Source organism: Coptis chinensis, chromosome 9 (assembly GCF_015680905.1).
Source record: "Coptis chinensis isolate HL-2020 chromosome 9, ASM1568090v1, whole genome shotgun sequence".
Classification (NCBI taxonomy): Eukaryota; Viridiplantae; Streptophyta; class Magnoliopsida; order Ranunculales; family Ranunculaceae; genus Coptis; species Coptis chinensis.
In genome coordinates, this window is record NC_141464.1 from 54,144,555 (window position 1) to 54,165,336 (window position 20,782).

The 20,782-nt window shown below is 34.6% G+C and overlaps 2 protein-coding genes across 2 annotated transcripts; both read right to left on the reverse strand.

The window, feature by feature from the left end:
• Positions 1 to 17,119: 17,119 nt before the first annotated feature.
• On the reverse strand, positions 17,120 to 17,725 carry LOC147476717 (uncharacterized). The gene has a single exon (XM_086585804.1). It carries the CDS (start codon positions 17,723 to 17,725, stop codon positions 17,120 to 17,122), a length of 606 nt encoding a protein of 201 aa, XP_086441930.1.
• Positions 17,726 to 18,163: 438 nt separating this feature from the next.
• Positions 18,164 to 18,979, reverse strand: LOC147476718 (uncharacterized). The gene is made up of 2 exons (XM_086585805.1): positions 18,715 to 18,979; positions 18,164 to 18,621 (listed from the first exon to the last, which is right to left on the reverse strand). The coding sequence occupies exons 1-2, from the start codon at positions 18,977 to 18,979 to the stop codon at positions 18,164 to 18,166; spliced, it is 723 nt and encodes a 240-aa protein (XP_086441931.1).
• Between the last annotated feature and the right edge of the window lie 1,803 nt (positions 18,980 to 20,782).

Sequence of the window (20,782 nt, forward strand, 5' to 3'; positions counted from 1 at the left end):
AGCTATACGCATCTCAAAAGAATCTCGTCCCGAGATTCGGAAGTAAATCTATACGAACAAATAACGTTGGTTATTAACTTAGAACCTACACAAAAATGTACAGAGATTAAATTTAAACATGATAACGTTGATATTAATTATTTTTAAATAATTCTAGAATATATGTCCTCATGCCACTACAAAATCTATTATAGTTTAACTGTCTATATTAAAACAAATTATTACTATCACTTAAACGCAAGATAAATATATCATTTCTTTTTAGCATGTAGTTTCTGGACACGTAGCAAACTCTACAAAAATTAATATTCTACTTAACTAATCAATAATATGGGGTAAGTTCATCCCTGCATAAAATATTATGGAGTCTTTCATTATCATGCACCAAAAAAAAATTAGTGCCCTGATACACTTAAAATAAAAATCACTCATGTCATTGATACTACAATAAAACTTTATATTTACTTTAGTCATGATATCAGAAACCCTTTTATTTTATTATTTTATTGTATCTACAAATATTATTTACTTGCATTGTTAAACAAATTATTAAGGAACTCTAACTCAACTTCATGCAACTATGATTCATCAACACGAGAGGAAGATAAACAATCAAATCTATAATACTCTCATTTCAGCAAAACAAAAATGAATCATATATAGCTATAGAAATCGGAAATATTAAATTTAGAACGACTATCAAATCCTAATTCAGGAATGCAACTGGATCAAATATAACACGTATTCAAAAAAATAATTTTTTTTCATATTCATCTATCAAAACCATATAGACTGAAACAAAACACTTAAGAATAAATACTCGACGTTCATTACTATTATTATTATTACTAATTATTTTAAACGGTGAAAAGATTCAAAAATTAATCTCCATATACAATGACAATTAAAATAAGACTTGCTACCGTATAACACAAATTTTAAAAAATTTAAGATAATACAAACCCACTTCTAATATATCACCCACAACAAGTTATATTCTCAATATAATATTTATGAACAATAAATCAAGGCATATGTTTTAAGAATACTCGAATATGCAAAAATCAATGTGAAACGAATGTAACAATAATAATCCATCATGTCATAATTTATAGACACGAAACACACTTATAAAACAAAAATAAAAATCCGTTTGTTGTTGAAATAAGATCCACATTATATTAAGACATCCTTCACAGAACTTCCAATATGGTTTATGAGCACCGATTGCCACAACTATTTTAATTAATCATTAATAACGTGACCTTAGAAAAACAATTGTACACATGTCATGTTGGCAGATCAATATTATCATCATATACACACGGTAATAGTTTATCTATATACAATAATATAAGAAAGCGTGTATACGCAAGTATACACATCTCAAAAAGAATACATGTATATTTTATTTATTTTTCTTTCTATTTCTAACTAATCACATCTAACAAATTAATCTCTTATACTTTAAAATATTATTCATCCATTAAAGTGTACGAGTGAGGCGAGATAGTTTCTCCAACACCGAGGCAATTAGTTCCTTACTTAGTACGTCACAAAGTTATCAGTTAATGCAACACATATCATGTTGATCAAATCCGTTAATAAGTAACATCCGACAAATGTAACTACTCCTCGTATGATAAGGAAAATAAAAATCATTTCATATCCATTCCACAAGTAACTAATATAAATATACACATTACACATACAATCAAATCAATAAAAATATTGACTAGCTTTATTTATGTATCACTTTTTTTTTTCCTTTGTAAAAATAAAACGACTAGCGGAAATAATTTTGAAAATAATACTTCCTAAACACTACCCATAAATCATGATTCGAGAATCACTTAGACTCACCTAAGTCTAAGCTAACCAAATGCTCTGATACCAAACTGTCACACCCCGAATTTCGACAGAATTCGGAAAAATAATATTTGTTCCCGACTCTTCGATTTTCCAGGTGTAATGCACTCTCAACTTCCAAAAACCCATAAACAGTTTAAATACGCTGATAATTAAAAACTAATAAAATTTCAAATTAAACAAAAGTCCTCTTCATTACAAAAATTCACCAATAAGATTAGGTTACAAATCTCTTTTCAATAACTCTTTATTTAAAATTACAAATGAAAATACAAATAACATTATCTCAACTGAAAATCTATATCACCTCAAGGGAAAGCAAAATCTATTTTGAAATGCGACGCTAACGCAAACCACAAGCAGCAACCAACCTTCTTCAACACTAAACCTGTCAAGACTTATCAAATATGTTCATTTAATGAACACACCCGATAAGCAAATATGCAAATCGGGTCAGCATTATAAAAAATGCTGGTGTGAGTAGTTCTAAAATATAGCATATACTTATAAATATATATACACAATCTATAAAGCAGTTAGTTCCTCCACCGAGGCACCTTAACTTCCAACAACTAATACGACATCTTTAATGTAACGCCCGTATTTAAAATACGTATTTATTTATTTATTTATTAATTAATTAATTAGTTTAAAATTCTTTGGACTGGATTTGGGATATGTGGGCTTGATTTCTGGGCCCGAGTCTGTGTTGGGCTTAGGTTTCAAACCCAAGTATATATTCATATTTTTCTAGAGAATAGAGAGATAAAAATAAAATAAAAAAAATGGAGGCAGAGATAAAAGCTCGTTGGCTAGAGCGTTGGAGCGCGACGATTCAGACTAGGAGGGATTCATCGAGCTGTTAATAAAGGTGAGTAGATTAGTTTTCTATTTCACGTCTAACTTTAATGTTAAAGGTTTCTGCTCATGTTTTCGGTTAATTATTATGTTATTAATATTCGTCTTGTCATTGTTAAAACTTGTTAAAACTGATTAAACTCTGTTGAAACTCGGAAATTGAATTTGAACTGTTGAAGCTCGAAAGAGCGTCAATGGCGACTAAAGCCCAAAGAAAATATCGTTCAGTAATGGGTTGAACTGGTATACAGTTTTGATGTTTGGCGATGTCGGGGGTTTAGGATGGACGTTGGGTTGTGTTGGTACATTATTAGGAGCCGCTCAAGCTCGAAGAACTTCGTTAATGGAGGCCATTCCATTAGAAATCGGTTATGTATGTTTATTATGAACTATTATGTTGTTGGGTTGGTAGATGCGGTTGAACTGTTAAACTGTGATTACTAATGGGTGATTGAATGTTGGTCAGATGGAGCTGTTAAAGCTTTGACAAAAAGCTCGAAGACTCGTCAATGGAGGTCGAGTTTTCTGTAAGTGGTGACTGAGGTAAGGAATCAAGTTTTTTGTATAGTATAGTGTTGGGTTTTGCTGGGGATCAAAACTCAACTGTTTCGATGGGTGGTAAGGTGCTGTTGAAGCTTGGAGGTCCATTAATAGTGTCGAAACGCCATATTAGAGGAGTGATGGAGTTTCAATTGGGTGGTATCGGTAGGTTGGGTTTTTCGGGAGGAGTCCAACCGCTGGGATGAGGGTGCCTGACGAGTGGTGGCTGGTGGTGGCCGGAATTCGCAGTGGAGGCTGCTGTTGAGGAAGAAGTAGTGAGAAGATGACCTGTTTGGTTTGTGGAGTTGGGGCTTGGGCCTAAACCTTTTGTTTGGTTGGGCCAAAACTCTATTTTTATGTTGGGCTGGTTCTATTTCTTGTTGGGGCCAGTTTTAATTGTGTTTTGGTTGGGCCGGTTATGATTTCCGTTTTTGGGCCTAAACACTAATTAGTGGTTGGGCCGGCTTAATCTTGAGTTTTGGACCAGTTTAGTTTAAGTTTGGGCCGGAACTAACTAGTGTTTTCTTTGGGCCAGTTTCTATTTTGTTTGGGATATGTCTGTCCATATAATTAAAATAGATCTAATTGGGTCTTTAAATGTTTAGACTTTTGGGGCCGGGTTCTAAGGTTTGGGTTTGGGCTCGGCTAGTTGGGTCCAAACCATTTCCTTAGTCATGAGCCCATGAGCCATGCACCTTTGCCCTTAGCCATGAACCATGGCTATGACCCTGAACCTGTTAAACATAGAAACGACAGTTTGACTTCGACAATGATGTGTTGACTTTGACTTTGACCGTTGACCATGGACTGTGGAATGTTGACTTTTTTCAGTTTTTCACATATTTAAGAATATGGACAAATGTAGTAATAAAATGTTGTCGAAAATTGTATAACCTTGTTTGTCATTATCTAATTAAGATTTGACGTAAGTAGTGTGTAAAACATATAAATATTGGCACGTAACAAGAGGGGAATTCTTATAAAACTTAGATATATACATTTTTATGATAATTAAACTACATACGGACTTAGATTCATGGACTTTAGTATTGGGCTTTGATGGTGAATGGAGTTCACATAAATATATTGAACGAATACGTTACAAGATTGATTACTATTATGAGTTGCTACTTAAATGAATTGTAGTATTTATGAAGGCTTGAGATATTCCATATGGTGTAGTGCAATATATAATTGGCACGTAAAATAATAAGTTTCGAGATTTGATATAGAGATATTTGGATATCATGCAATGAATAGTATTGACACTGGATAATGTGGATGGTATTATAACGAGAAACGTTGAGCTTCAGTATAATTAAGTATATTGGCATGGGATAGAATAAGAATTATTCCGAGATATATATGTATGACACTTGAATAAATTACATAACGAAAATCCTAGAACCTAGCTACCACAACTCATGTGATTTGGCCCTAGTGATGGGCTTATGTGATATGATTGGCCCTTCTGGTATTTCAGTGAATCTGAATGGCCCTTCTGGCGTAAGTAATGTGATTGGCCCTTCTGGCGTTTCAGTGAATCTGAATGGCCCTTCTGGCGTAGCCGAATAGTGGCTTGATTATTTCGTTCACAAAATTAGAACGAGATGCGCGATATTTTATGCCGAATAGTGGCAGTACTTACATAATGTCTTTCGTGTGAGGGTTACCTGGTGTGCGGCATCCCGCTCAGGGTAGTTACGCACGGAGTGGTTCATTATGTGAGGGGAGGCATGTGGATATACATGTTCGGCATTGGGAAGCGATTGTGGTAGCTAGTGAAACTAGGTAAGACATAGATACGACGTGATTTTAGGGACACGCAAAGAAAGCCTTAAATAATATAATTATGGTAATATGTTGATTAATGATATATCTTTAAATATATGATTGTATATAGTTTTGCAGAAAGGTGGGTCAAACTAATTACTTGTGCAGAGACGACCCACTCTGTAATTGAGCATGAAATGCGGTAAGTATAGAATAGGCTTGGCTGGTTATTAGTTTAGTTAGAACCTAAAGCGCCTCGGTGGAGGAACTAAATGCCTTTGTATTATGGTTGAGAAGCTAAGGCGCCTCGGTGGAGGAACTAAATGCCTTATGGATTGTGTATATATATGTATAAGTATAATTTGTATTTTAGAGCTACTCACACCAGCATTTTTATAATGCTGACCCGATTTGCATGGTTGCTTATCGGGTGTGTTCATTAAATGAACATAGTTGATAAGTCTTGACAGGTTTAGTGTTGAAGAAGGTTGGTTGCAGCTTGTGGTTTGCGTTAGCGTCGCATTTCAAGATAGGTTTTGTTTTCCCTTGAGGTGAAATAGATTTTCAGTTGAGACAATGTTATTTATATTTTCATTTGTAATTTTAATTAAAGAGTTGTTGAAAGGAGATTTGTAAGTTAATCAGATTTGTGAATTTTTGTAATGAAGAGGACTTTTGTTTAAGTTAAATTTTTTTATTGCTTTTTAATTATCCGCATATTTAAACTGTTTATGGGTTTTTGGAAGTTGAGAGTGCCTCACACCTCGAAGATCGAAGAGTCGAGAACAAATATTGTTTTTCCGAATTCTGTTGAAATTCGGGGTGTGACACTTAAATACAATAATTAAGGCAGGTAGTTCCTCCACTGAGGCGCCTTAGCTTCCTAACAATAGTAAGACATTTAGTTCCTCCACTGAGGTGCCTTAGGTTCTAACTAAACTAATAACCAGCCAAGCATATTCTATACTTACCGCATTTCATGCTCAATTACAAAGTGGGTCGTCTCTGCACAAGTAATTAGTTTGACCCACCCTTCTGCAAAACCATATACAATAATATATTTAAAGGTATATCATTAACCAACATATTACCATAATTATATTATTTAAGGCTTTCTTTGCGTGTCCCTAAAATCATATCATATCTATATCTTACCTAGTTTCCCTGGCTACCACAATTGCTTCCCAACGCCGAACATGTACATCCATATGCCTCCCCTCACATAATGAACCACTCCGTGCGTAACTACCCCTGAAAGGATGCCGCACACCAGGTAACCCTCACACGAAAGCCATTATGTAAGTACTGCCACTATTCGGCATAAAATATCGCGCGCCTCGTTCTAATTTTGCGAACGGAATAATCAAGCCACCATTCGGCTACGCCAGAAGGGTCCATTCAGCTTCACTGAAACGCAATCACATTAATTACGCCAGAAGGGCCATTCAGATTTACTGAAACGCCCGAAGGGCCAATCATATCACATACGCCCATCACTAGGGCCAAATCACATGAGTTGTGGTAGCTAGGTTCTAGGATTTTTGTTACGTAATTTATTCAAGTGTCATACCTTTATATCTCGGAATAATTCATATTCTATCCTATGCCAGTATATTTAATTGTACTGAAGCTCAATGTGTCTCGTTATAGTACAATCCACATTATCACGTGCCAATACTATTCATTGCACGATATGCAAGTATCTTTATATCAAATCTCGAAACTTATTATTTCACGTGCCAATCATATATTGCACTACACCATATGGAATATCTCAAGCCTTCATACATACTACAATTCATTTAAGTAGCAACTCATAATAATAATCAATCATGAAATGTATTCGTTCAATATATTTATGTGAACTCAAGTCACCATCAAGGGCACACATTATTTTGATTTGTGCACAATATAAATAGTATATAAATAATCAAAATATAAGTCCAAATATCACATATAATTATTCGAGTCCAAATTACCAGTCATGTCAAACTGATCAACCATCAAAAAGCCCCAAAACTAAAGTCCATGAATCTAAGTCTATGTGTAGTTTAATTCTCATAAAAACGTATATATCTAAGTCTTATAAGAATTCCCCTCTTGTTACATGCCAATATTTATATGCTTTACACACTACTTACATCAAATCTCAATTAGAAAATGACAAACAAGGTTATACAATCTTCCACAGCATTTTAACATTTGATTTGTCCATACAATTTACAACATAAAACGTAGCACAATTAAACAGTCAAAAGTCAAGAATCAAAGCCCAACACCAAAACCCAAAAGTCTAAATATTTAAAGACCAATTTGGATCTATATTAAGTCCTATGGATTGGCCCCAAACAATTAAACTAAACTGGCCCAACAACTTAAACTAATGTGGACTGGGCCAAACAACCAAATAGAGAAACTGGCCCAAGGAAAACTAATTAGTTTTGGCCCAAAACAACTTAAACTAAACCGGGCCCCAACAAAACAATCTAATTTCTGGCCCAAAGAAAACAAATGAAATGTTGGCCCAAACAACTTAAACAAAACCGGGCCCAAACAAAATAACTAAGGCCCAAGCCCAGCTAAGACTAGAACCAGGTCATCTTTTTCCGTCCAGCGCCATCAGGCAGCAGCTCTTCCACCAGCCACCATCATCCTCCTTCTTCTATTCCAGCGGTTTGACTCATATTGAAAAATCCCATCTTCCCATACCAACAAATCCCGATTCCCCCACTCCTCCAGAATTGAGGTCGGCGCCATTAACAAACTTTTGGGAGCTTCAACAGCCCCCATTCAATAGCACCCACTCACTCTATACTACCCTATCACCAACCTAACAATCAAAACCTTAATACAACATCAACCTCACCCACCAAAACAACCAACATAATTCATATCGATAACCCTTCCTCCACACTGGGTCGTCCACCATTACCGACCTCCAAGCTTCCAACAGCCCCGACATCAACCCAACCTCAAACCCTTAATCAACCAACAAGATTTAATTCACATAACCAAAAACAAAGGAAGTATAATAACCTGCGAAAATTCCAATCATAATTTATCTAAACAAATTTTTGTCAGTAAATAACAATCACATTTGAGTTGAGTAAATTCAAATTGTTGTCAATTCCATTGTTCAACCTACGCAGACAATTTCGCAGACAGGGTAGGCCAAAAAAACATGGAACGACACAGACTAGTTTCTCACAGTTTTAACTTCAGTTTTTATATAAACAGTAAACCTTTTGTTTCGAGAGAACTTTCGATAGAAAATAGAAAAATTTAAGTGAAAGATATTATCTACTCACCTATATTAAAAACTTGGCGAATCCCTCATCGTCCGAATCGTCGCGCTCTGGCGCTCTAGCAATCAAGCTTTTATCTCCGCCTTCATTTTTATTTTATTTTTATCTCAAAACCCTATTCTCTAGAAAAATATGTATATATACTTGGGTTCGAAACCTAAGCCCAACACAGACTCGGGCCCAGAAATAAAGCCTACATATCCCAAATCCAATCTAGTGAATTTTAAATAAATAATTAAATTAATTAATTAATAAATAAATACGTATTTTAAATACGGGTGTTACAATGAACATTTAATGCTCGTAGTTCAAAGGTATGAACACTGAATGCTCATAGTCCAACAAGAGTATGAACATTCAGTGTTCCTAGTTCCATTGTATAAACACTGTATGTTCATAGTCCAACAAGAGTATGAACATTCAGTGTTCGTAGTTCAAAGGTATGAACACTGAATGTTCATAGTCCAACAAGAGTATTAACATTCAGTGTTCGTAGTTCCATTGTATTAACACTAAATGTTCATAGTCCAACAAGAGTATGAACATTTAGTGTTCGTAGTTCCATTGTATGAACATTGAATGTTCATAGTCTAACAAAAGTATGAACATTCAGTGTTTGTAGTTCAAAAGTATGAACACTGAATGTTCATAGTCCAACAAGAGTATGAACATTCAGTGTTCGTAGTTCAAAGGTATGAACACTGAATGTTCATAGTCCAACAAGAGTATGAACATTTAGTATTCGTAGTTCCATTATATGAACACTGAATGTTCATACTCCAAGAGTATGAAAATTAATCAGTGTTCACACTTGTAAGACATGAGTTTATAATAGTTTCAAATAAGAGAATAAAGATTAAGAGAACACATGATAAACATCAATAATAGTTCACTTTCATAACAACAGATATACAGATATACATATTTTTTATTTGGCTTTCATAACAACTTATATACAGATATACTGACGCACTCACGCACATTCATACACATCAAAATATAATGTTTTATCCTTCCTCACATTCATCATTAAACAACCACTTTCAATAATTTTCCATAAACAAATGATTTTCTAGAGTCCAGCTTCTTGGTTTGTCTATTAGTAAGTGGCATGCAAGGTTAGGGCACATGCTGTGTGCTGCTTTTGCATTTGTTACTTCAGAGAAATCTCATCGACCATTTAAAAAAAGAATTTCCATCATTTTGCAAACATGGAGTCCACAATCAGTGCTGCAATTTAGAAAATACAAATCTCAGGTCAATTATAACTTTCTTAATATAGAAGTTTATAAGAATTTCAGTGAATATATAATTATGCATTTACCTATTGGTTTGTTGCGGACATTTTGGAGACTATATTCTTACTTGACTACTGAGCAAATGACTCCTTTCTGATATGAAGATTTATTTTCTCAACCAGTTTCTTCTTCTGGAAGATAACAAGAAGTTATTCCTTTATTTATGTTAGAAGATACAAAAGTTTCTTCTTATTTTAGTGTTGAAATTACCATGTCTTTTGCAATTTTGGATAACTTTTTCTCGTGGCTTAATGAGTTGAAATGTAACCATTTCTCTTGTTTTCCTACTACGAACTCCACAACTAGTAGTGTCCAATGGTTTTCTGAATATATTGGAATTGCAAAGAATTTGGCACTCAAGTCGATTGTGTCCACTATTTTTGCAATGCCTCCTTCCAGTATATTTTGTGACATTGAGTGCGTGAAATAATAAAAATGTGAGACCAACCACAAAATAGATATGAAACAATAATTTGAAATAAACAATTCACCTTTGTGTTGGCAGATAGTAGACATGTTTCTTTTTTGGTTGGGAACTTTTTGCGAAGTTGGAGAGACCACCAGTTGATGACCTGTTGAATTGAGCATTTTTTAGATTCAAAATAAAGTATAAATGAAGTAAGTTCTACAAATAAATGAAGGTCAGATATCGAAATTAAAAAATAATAAAGCATAAACATTATTCGGTTGATGTAAGGTCAGGTATGAACATTCATTGTTCATAGTTCAATGGTATGAACATTCATAGTTCATAGTCCACTAGGTGTATGAACAATGAATGTTCATAGTCCGACAAGAGTATGAACATTCATTGTTCATAGTCCACTAGGTGTATAAACATTATTTTGTTGATGTAAGGTCAGGTATGAACATTCATTGTTCATAGTTCAATGGTATGAATATTCATTGTTCATAGTCTAGAAAGGGGTACTAAAATTTACCTGATAATCAATTTCCCTATCAAACAAAAGGTCTTCTACTAGAGAACCATCTATTTGGAAATTGTCACCATCTCCCCATGCGATTGTGCTTCAAAAACCCCAAGAAATTAGGATCAGTCAAAAATGCTATTTGATGTCATTTTAAACTTGTAAAACACTTACAGTCTTCCTAGCTTTACCTGGTGTCTGCCATTTTGAAGAAATTGTCGATAAGTTGTCTATGACTTTCTTCTAATCCATCATAGTAGGGACTTGTCTTAGGGTCTTGCAGTGGCCCACTGTCAATATCTCTGACTTGCTTCCCCTTATCAAGAATTTCCTTGCCAGTGGCAAGGTGCTTTATTTTTTTGAGTGACTTCGTCTTCCTTTCTTTGGTGAAATTGGGGTCCATCTGCTTAGTTTTTATATCTCTATTGTTCTTCACTTCCCTGGCTATGAAAGTCATTTTAATTTCTCCGCTACCTATCTCAGCTTCTTTCTCCCAATCATTTGCCTGTTCTTTTTCTTTCTCTTTGGGTATAGGTGATAGAGGAATACCAAGGGAAAATGATGGACCTCTAAAGTCTCGTATACTTTTCTTCCCTTGCTGCACCATTTATGTAGACACATTTGACACCAATTCTGCAGATTCATTCGGCACCATTTTTGCATCCTCATGCGACAACATTTCTGCAGACTCATTTGGCACCTCAACTGCAGATTCATTCGACACCACTTCTGCATCCTCATTCGGCACCTCAACTGCAGATTCATTTGGCACCTCAACTGCAGATTCATTCGGCACTATTTATGCATCCTCATTCGGCACCTCAACAACAGATTCATTCGGCACCATTTCTGCATCCTCATGCAGTACATGATGGTGGACTGCTTTATCAGTTTGAGGTTGCATTTCTTCCTTATGCCCCTCTTGCCGGTCCTTCTTTTTCAACCCTTCCTTCAACTTTTCATTTTCTTCTTTGCACAACAGAAGTTCTTGTTCGAGTGTGTTGACCTTCTCCCTCAAAATTTGGTTCTCCAGTCTTATTGATATGGCCTCATCATCTTCTTCAATCGTAGGCTAGACAATCATTTCTTGATCTGAGGGTACAACGTCACTGTATATGTTCTGCAACAATTTTCTTTCCTCATTTGTTATAGCTTCAGCATCAACAATTACCTGATGAAGTTCAACATCAACAATTAGTGTTTCAAATTTGGACCATGAACAATCAATGTTCGTACTCTTATTGGACCATGAACAATCAATGTTCATACTCTTATTGGACTATGAACAATCAGTGTTCATACCTATTTGGGGCTATGAACACTGATTGTTCATAACCAATGGAGTATGAACAATGATTGTTCATAGCCAGTTTAGTGGTATGAACAGTATTAATGTTTCAAATTTGAACCATGAACAATCAATGTTCATACTCTTATTGTATTATGAACAATCATTGTTCATAGCAATGGAGTATGAACAATGATTGTTCATAGCCAGTTAGTGGTATGAACAATATTTGTTCATAACTACTTTTGGATATGAATAATACTAATACTATAGTATATTTATACATTAATACTATAGTGTGTATTTATACACTTCATATAGGTCAAAATCTACCTGATATGCTTTTAACATGTTGAGTGTTGTGTTTTGGAATTGTTCAATCAATTTCTTTAGATTCCATCTCGCACACCTTGGGAATTTGCTTTCATGATTTTCCACATTTTTTATGAGTGTGGTGTGCTCACATATCCAAAACTTCAATGTGTGTGATGAAACCCACATTTAGTGCAAAAAACATACTATACCATAAACATTCATATATGAACAATCATTGTTCATACTCCATAAATTGTTATATAAACATACAAACATATATTAAGGAGATGTAGTTGAAGATACTATACCATAAACATTATTGTGCATCCATTAATCGTTTTTATCTTCTTTTGTGCTTTTTGGCTGCAGCAATTAATTCGTCATGTATGGCATTGGGCAAAGACAACTTTCTTAATGATTCCATGTCTTCTACAGCCTTGATTAAGGGCCAAGTTGCTCTGTAATTTGCATTAGCGAAGAAGCAAGTAGTGAACATGTAAAGCGACATCAGCCTTGAGAAATCTTCAGCTTTGCATGTTCCTCATTTGTCTCATTCAAGGTCTACAATATTGCATCAATAAGATCAGCCTTGTTGATTATTGATTTCTCCCCACCACCCAAGTACTTTGATATGAATCTTGTTTTTTCTATCTTTGTCACCAATACTCTCCGTTGGATTAAAAAACATTTCTGTTACAGGTGGCCCAAACATTAGACTTATCTCCTCAGAAGTCAGCTTTAGACTTTTTCCATCTATCTGAAATTCATTAGATTTGTTATCATATTTGTCCAAGAGATCAAATATTTCTTTGTTGGGCTTGTTTACGTTATCTTCTACAATCTCCTCTTCCCACAATGCTTTAAACATCAACCATAATGGTGTCTTCTTCATTGCATCAACATATTTTTCTAGAATTTTCTTTTCCTTGAGAAGTTTTACTAGATTTATCATCTAGGAGAAGCTGCTTCGTAGTTGAGGTGCCGGTGCCTTAGTCGATACTAGTTCCTTTCCCTGATATTCCTTCTCCTCTTCTTCATTCTTCTCTTCTGCCTTCTTCTTAGAAACTATTTTCTTTTTGTTATGAACTACTTTGCTGCTTGACTCTTTATTCCTTTTCTTGGTAGGAATGTTGCTCGATGCTGGCTTCTTTCCTTTAGTTGCAGATTTCAAACATGCTGGTTTGTTCTTTGATTTGCTTTTCATCCCTTGGAGTAAGTTCTACAAATAAATGAAGGTCATATATCGAAATTAAAAAAATATCAAAGCATAAACATTATTCGGTTAATGTAAGGTCAAGTACGAACATTCATTGTTCATAGTTGTATGAACAATGAATGTTCATAGTCCAAATAGGTATGAACATTTATTGTTCATAGTCCACTAGGTGTATGAACAATGAATGTTCATAGTCCATAATGTTCATATTCCTGTTAAATGTTCATACACCCATTGTAATATGAACAATGATTGTTCATACTCCTTGTCCAATAAGAGTATGAACAATGAATGTTCATAGTCCAACAAGAGTATGAACATTCATTGTTCATAGTCTACTAGGTGTATGAACAATGAATATTCATAGTCTAACAAGAGTATGAACATTCATTATTCATAGTCCACTAGGTGTATGACCAATGAATGTTCATAGTCCATCATCAATGTTCATACTACTGTTGGACTATGAACACTAAATGTTCATAGTCTAATAAGAGTATGAACAATGAATTTTCATACATATATTTCCTAACATTCAAATCCTAACATGTAAACTATGCAAGTTACCACGAAAATCATAATAGTGATATGAACAAATAATGTTCATATCTTTTTCTAGCAAAAAATCACGAAATTCAATAATTATAGCATGAAAAATATAATTCAACATCATTTAAATGTACCTGTAATGGTAGTTCATCTTCCGCTTCATCAACTTGTTGTGAAAATAACACAAGTTGTTAGTTTACTTCATCACTTTCTGTTTCCTCACTCTCCTGATTTTCTTCTTCAATATCACCTTCTCTTCTGTTTTCATTCACCTTCTCTTCATTTCTTTCCTCATCAAAAAAATGAACAACGTTTTCAATGGTATTTGATAATTCTTCTTGGTGTTCTTGACAATAAATCTGATTTTCAAGTCTTAGATTTGTGCAATTTTCAGTGTTGCATGTGTTATCTTAAGTTTGCAACGGTGAATTTGACATTTTGTTTGTTTTGATGGAATTTTGAGATTTAGGGTTTCGGTTTGTAGAGAGTTTTTTTGTTATGTGTTTTTGAAATTTTCGAATAACGTATCGTATTTGATGGTGGGCACGTATTAAAGGGCAAACTTGAACTTTCTCCATCCCTTTGTACTATGAACAATTAATGTTCATAGTCATGAGCTATGAATATTATTTGTTCATACCACAATTGGACTATGAACAGTGATTGTTCATAGTCATGAGCTACAAATATTCTTTGTTCATATCACAATTGAACTATGAACAGTGATTGTTCATAGCTAAGATCTATAAATAATGAGTCTTCATAGTCCATACTGTGCTATGAATTTGTTCATAGTCATGAGCTATGAACATTCTTTGTTCATATCACAATTGGACTATGAACACTCATTGTTCATAGCTCATAGTCTATACTGTACTATGAACAATGAGTGTTCATAGTCTATACTGTACTATGAACAATGATTGTTCATAGTAATGAGCTATGAACATTCTTTGTTCATATCACAATTGGACTATGAACAGTGATTGTTCATACTTCAGTAGCTATGAACACTCATTGTTCATAACTATAAGCTATGAACAATGAGTGTTCATAGTCTATACTGTACTATGAACAATGAGTGTTCATAGTCATGAGCAGTGATTGTTCATACCAAAATTAGACTATGAACAATGATTGTTCATAGTCATGAGCTATGAACATCCATTGTTCATAGCTTCAATAGGGATGAACACACTTATTTGTTCATACTCTAGTAGGTATGAACTATCATTGCTCATACTTTACAATAAGTATGAACAATGAGTGTTCCTACTCCAATAGGTATGAACAATGAGCTTGTATGTTTTGTATATGAACAATGATTGTTCATACTATATACACTGGGTCAGGGGTATACTTGACTTTTCATCTACCCGGTCCTTGAGAGTGATTATGAAAAAAGCTTGGGTTTGGGAGTGATTATTTCACTCAATTTGTCCTTGAGAGTCACTCGTTGCCTGTAATAAAAATAACAGAGGACCAATTGATTGTATTAATGTTAAAATTACAATGAATTGTTGAATTAGTACAATTAAGCATTAACGTATTTAAAAAGAACGTTTACATGCCTTCCCTGACAAAGAAAAAAAAATCATATCATCTCCTCAATTTCTACTCTCTTCCACTCATATCATATCATCTCATCTCCTTGGATACTACACATTCCACAATGTTGATTCCTCTTTCCTTCGTTCTTTAAGCACCTCCTTGTTATTGTTAGAGCCAGGGAATGGATGACTACTGACTAGCACCTCCTCAACTTCATCTGTTATTCTTCTCCTCTTTGTGCCATTGTATGCTGCTATTGCTGTGAATACTAATATAGGAATGCCATTTTGGCAAAGGCAAATAGGAAGCAAAAGATACCTTGGAGGCAGAACAACCTTTGTTGCTGATGCTTCCCTTTTTTTCTCTTTTTTTTAACCACCTCCTTGTTGTAGTCACCAGCAACGAGTCACTAATGGATGACTGAGTAACTTATCAACACTCCACCGTAATGCCACGTCTTTCACTAAACACTTCTTTAAAAAATCTTGCGCTTCACTTGAAAGATAGCTTGGTATTGACGACAGTTTGTCACTATAACCAATACGCTGCAACAGACTATTTACTGGAGTATCGCAATCAGAATTCCATGGTTTTTGTCCAGTTAGCATCTCTAAAACAACAAGTCCAAAAGCCCATATATAAGAAGGAGGCTCATACTCATTATAACGAATTGATTCTGGCACCATATAACGTGGAGTTCCCCTTATGCTAATTCTGCCATCCTTGTTCTTATTATCAACCTTCTTCCTAACCCTCTTCGCGAGACCAAAATCTGCAATCTTTGGCACAACGTTAACCCTAGAAGAATCTGATGGAGTAGGGACAAGCAGGATGTTGTCGGGTTTTATGTCGCAATGCACATAGTTGTTCTGATTAACATACTTAATCCCTTCAAGTATCCCCTTACTATAACGATTAACTTCATATTCTTGTAAGCCAATGTGATAATTACCATAATACTGTCAGATTCGATCACCTAAGGATCCAAACGGCCCATACTCCATAAACAAATTGAAATATGCGTTCCCGTTCTCGATAGTAACATATTCGCCAAAAAAGCCAAGGATATAAGGACAGAAGCCTTGAAGATGATTGTATATGTCACTCTCTCGCTCAAGCGAACGCACCTTTGTGAGTATTGTTGGGATATTTGGCCTTTACAAAGCCAATGAACATTTATTGTTTATACATGATATTTAATTAAATACACAAATCTTATTATTATGCATATAGGTGAACTAATATCATATGATGAAACCATAAGTTCCATAGGTAATAAAATTAGAACAATCAAACATATGAAGAGTCATGTGTGAGAGATTTGATTGTATCTATTTACCTAGAATGGGGGAAGTCGGCAGGGGCGATCCATGAATTTTAGGTTGGGAGCTATACTTAAGTTAAACTAAAAAAAAATAAAAAATAAAATGTAACAATGTCTCACCAAAAACTATATAGGCATCATCTTCGTTTTCATTTACGACAAACATCATACCAAAAAGTAATAATTTTTATTATACTATTCAAAATGAACAAAAACAAATGTCTTCACATAGACACATACACACAATAAATCTTGATAAGTATAATAAAAGACTTCCAAAAGTTAAAACATGACACTAATGAAATCATGACTTGCGAGGTTTCTTATCAAATTCATCTATTACTAACTCTATATCAACTTCGTTAGGAAACTCCCTTTCAATGTATATAACCATGCAATCCGCAAGAAACTCGTCATCCATCTTATTACAGAGTCGTGTTTTGACAAGTTTTATAGTTGAAAAGGCTCGTTCAGCAGTCGTTGTGGAGATAGGAAGAGTCAAGACAAGACGGATCAATATATCAATCAAATGATAAATAGTTGACTTTCTTGTTTCAACTAAAGTTCGACATAACTCAGAAATGGTAGACAATTTCTGAAAATAAGGATGACAAGTCACATCAAGCTTATAATGTTGTAGTTGCCTTCTCAAAATAAGTATCTCCTGCTTCGTGAAGTTTTCATAATAATATTTCTCGGCGAGCTTGCAAATATCATCAATATGAAAGTGCTTAAAAACATCTTTCGGGTCCAAAGCTGAACTAAGAGAAAGAAGCTCCATTGTCTCCTCAGAGAATCTACTCTTCAACTCCACTAACTGGTAATCTATTACAGCATTGAATATATCAACGTGGTAGTGGTGCTCAATTGTAATACAATCATTCTGTTGCCAAGAACGACGGGTACCCATCATATGACGAGAGCTCATATTAGGAATATTAATGCCATGCTTCTTGCAAAAAGAAATCACATCCCCAAGGAAACTATCCCAACTTGTTTCTCAAAACTTTTGAAGAAGTTCCTTCGTACTTGAGACTAAACCCATGGCATTTAAAATGTCTTGAGACTTCACTTGCAAGACTTTACATAGTACATTTGTGATTCCCATAGTCTTATGCAATAAATGAAACATAAAGACAAATTCAAAGTCTCTCATAGCAACATAAGAACCTTTAGCTTCCCCACGCATGGTGTTACTAGACCCATTCTTTATGATGAGTTCAAGAACCGTACAAATTGCATCATCCATCTCCATCAAGTTACAAATGGATTCATAGTGAGAACTCCATCGAGTTTCTCCAGCTCGTTGTAATGTACAAACTTGATTAGCACCTCGTCCACTATTAAGCTAACCAATTGCTAACAAGTTTTCAATTTCCTCTCTTTGAGCTTTCTCTAACTCTTTCTTCCTCTTAGGCAGAACATGGAGATTAACAATAGATGCCAACTTTGAAAAGAATAACCAAACATCGGAAACATCTTTAGAAGCCGCAACTAATGCAAGTTGTAGTCGATACACAAAACAATGCACATAATATGCATAAGGACACTCCTTAAGAAATAGTGCTTGTAATCCATTCCATTGACCACGCATATTACTAGCGCCATCATAACCTTGGCCTCTTATATTTCCAATAAGCAAATTCTTACTAGCAAGAACTTTGGAAATCTCTTTTTTCAAAGTTAATGCACAAGTGTCTTCAACACTAACAATAGCAAAAAACCTATCTCTAACAAAACCATCACGATTAACAAATCTTATAATAATTACCATTTGCTCTCTATGTAAATGATCTTGTGCTTCATCTGCAAGGATACAAAACTTTGCATCGCCAACATCCTCACGTATTTTCTTTCACACATTTTCTGCAAATATATGCAAAAGTGCCTTTTGAATACCATGTGAAGTATACATGGCATTTTCCAAACAATTACCTACTATTTCAGCAACTTTCTTGTTCAACAATTTTGAAAACTCGAACATGGCAAGGAAGCTTCCATAATTCTTTGATTTCTTTGACTCATCATGGCTTCTAAAAGAAAACCCTTGTAGTGCAAGCATCCGAATACATTGAACAACATTTCGGAGTAGGATCCGATTATTTGCAATCGCTTCATCAGAAAGTCTATTGATAACACTATCTATATGTCGAGAAGGATTCATTAGATTCTCACAATATAATGTTGCCGACCTATGTGGAGAACAAATACCACCTTCATGTTTCAAAAAAGAACATTGCTTCCCACTGTTAACTTTCCTCCAATTTTGAAACCCATCAATGGTGAATACCGAATGCTTCGGGGGATTTATTTCAAAGAGAAAACAATAGAAAAAATATGCTCTATCCTTTTGGAGTGAGTACTCTAGCCAAGGAAATAGTTTGTACCAATTAGTGTTGAATCGACGTCCTTGCTTTCCAAACATAGTCAATGGATAATCTTTTTTGTTCTCATGAGCCGGTCGACAAGGTCCCATTCTAAGACAAGCTACTCGGACTTCATCACGTTTGTTAAGTGGGTATTCATATATAGCAATACATTTACTCGGATCACCTTCAAATGGAGAAGTGACATCAATTTCAATAGGTGTAACTTCTTGAGCTTTGGAAGAATGTTCAACTCCGACTCTTTGGACTCGAGAAGAAGATTCAACTCTTTCAATTTTGACAACTTGAACTTTGGTAGGACGTTGCTCATCCCCATCAAGTTTTGAAGTATCAAGAATAGATGTTGAAGTTTCGCCACTTTCGGGTTTATCATCTTTTCACTTATAGAACGATAGAAGAGTTAATGGTTTTTTGGGCGCTTGATGATGCGACATTGTAACCTAAGATATTAAATAATTATCAATCAATACATAGAGAAAATAATTATTATTGAGCGTATCACATCATCCACACAATACAAAATTTCTAATGCATAAAAACAAAATCCAATTCAAACAAATAGTTTTATTGGTGTTACTAAATCCCTAGACAAAAAAACGAATTCATACAAACAATTTAAATAAATTGGTATCTTAACTAAACTAATGTCTAATGCAGAAACATTTAAACAACTAAACAAATATCATAATAAGTTAATAAATTGAGAATAATTGAACTAAATTTTTTACTTTATGAGAATAATAAGAGTTTGCAAGAGTCGAAGAAGTGAAGAACCGAAGAAAGGAATAAGAAAATACTCCCAAGAGGCCAATAGCGAGGAAGAAGAACCGAGAGTGTGACTGTGTGAGATACTACCCGTCACTCAAGAGTTACCCGAGAGTTCAGACTTCAGAAGTTCAGAGTTACCCGAGAGAGGAGAGTTTCTCTCTGTGACTATGTTCCTGTTCGTTGGTATTTCTAATTTCTTAGTTTTTAAGTTACTGGGCTCAATGAGTCAATGGGCTGGGCTAAATTTGTTGGCCTTAAGTTTCCATTTTTAAATTTGAACACTACTACTTTTTTTTTTACCAAAGCTTGGGTGTGCTGCAGCACACCCCCGCCCCCTAGATCTTCCCCTAGAAGTCGGACACTTCACATATAAGACTGTAATATACATAACTGCTATATGATAGGATGATGATATCTCAATCATTTGAATATGACTCTAAGTTTGTATATTGGTGTAGTCATATGACTGACATAAAGGGGATCAAAGTGAGAACACACTATAAATTCGTTGTTAAGGTTAGTGTGCAAATCTCACTATACCAATTAATCCCTAAACTTGAGGAATTGTGAAAATTCATTGTGTCTCAATTGTTAAGGTTAGACTTGACATTTTGGGTAATAAATGTAGGACGTCTTGAATCACGAATTCTAATAAATAATCAACCACTCTACGGAGTTATGTATTAGGAAATTGTGACATAACTAAATGAGCTCAAACTTGGTCGGTATAAGAAATAGTTTCTTAATGCTCAATTGATGTTGAATGTCACATTGGGTCAATTAGACATGGCCGGGTGTGACAGTGAAGAACA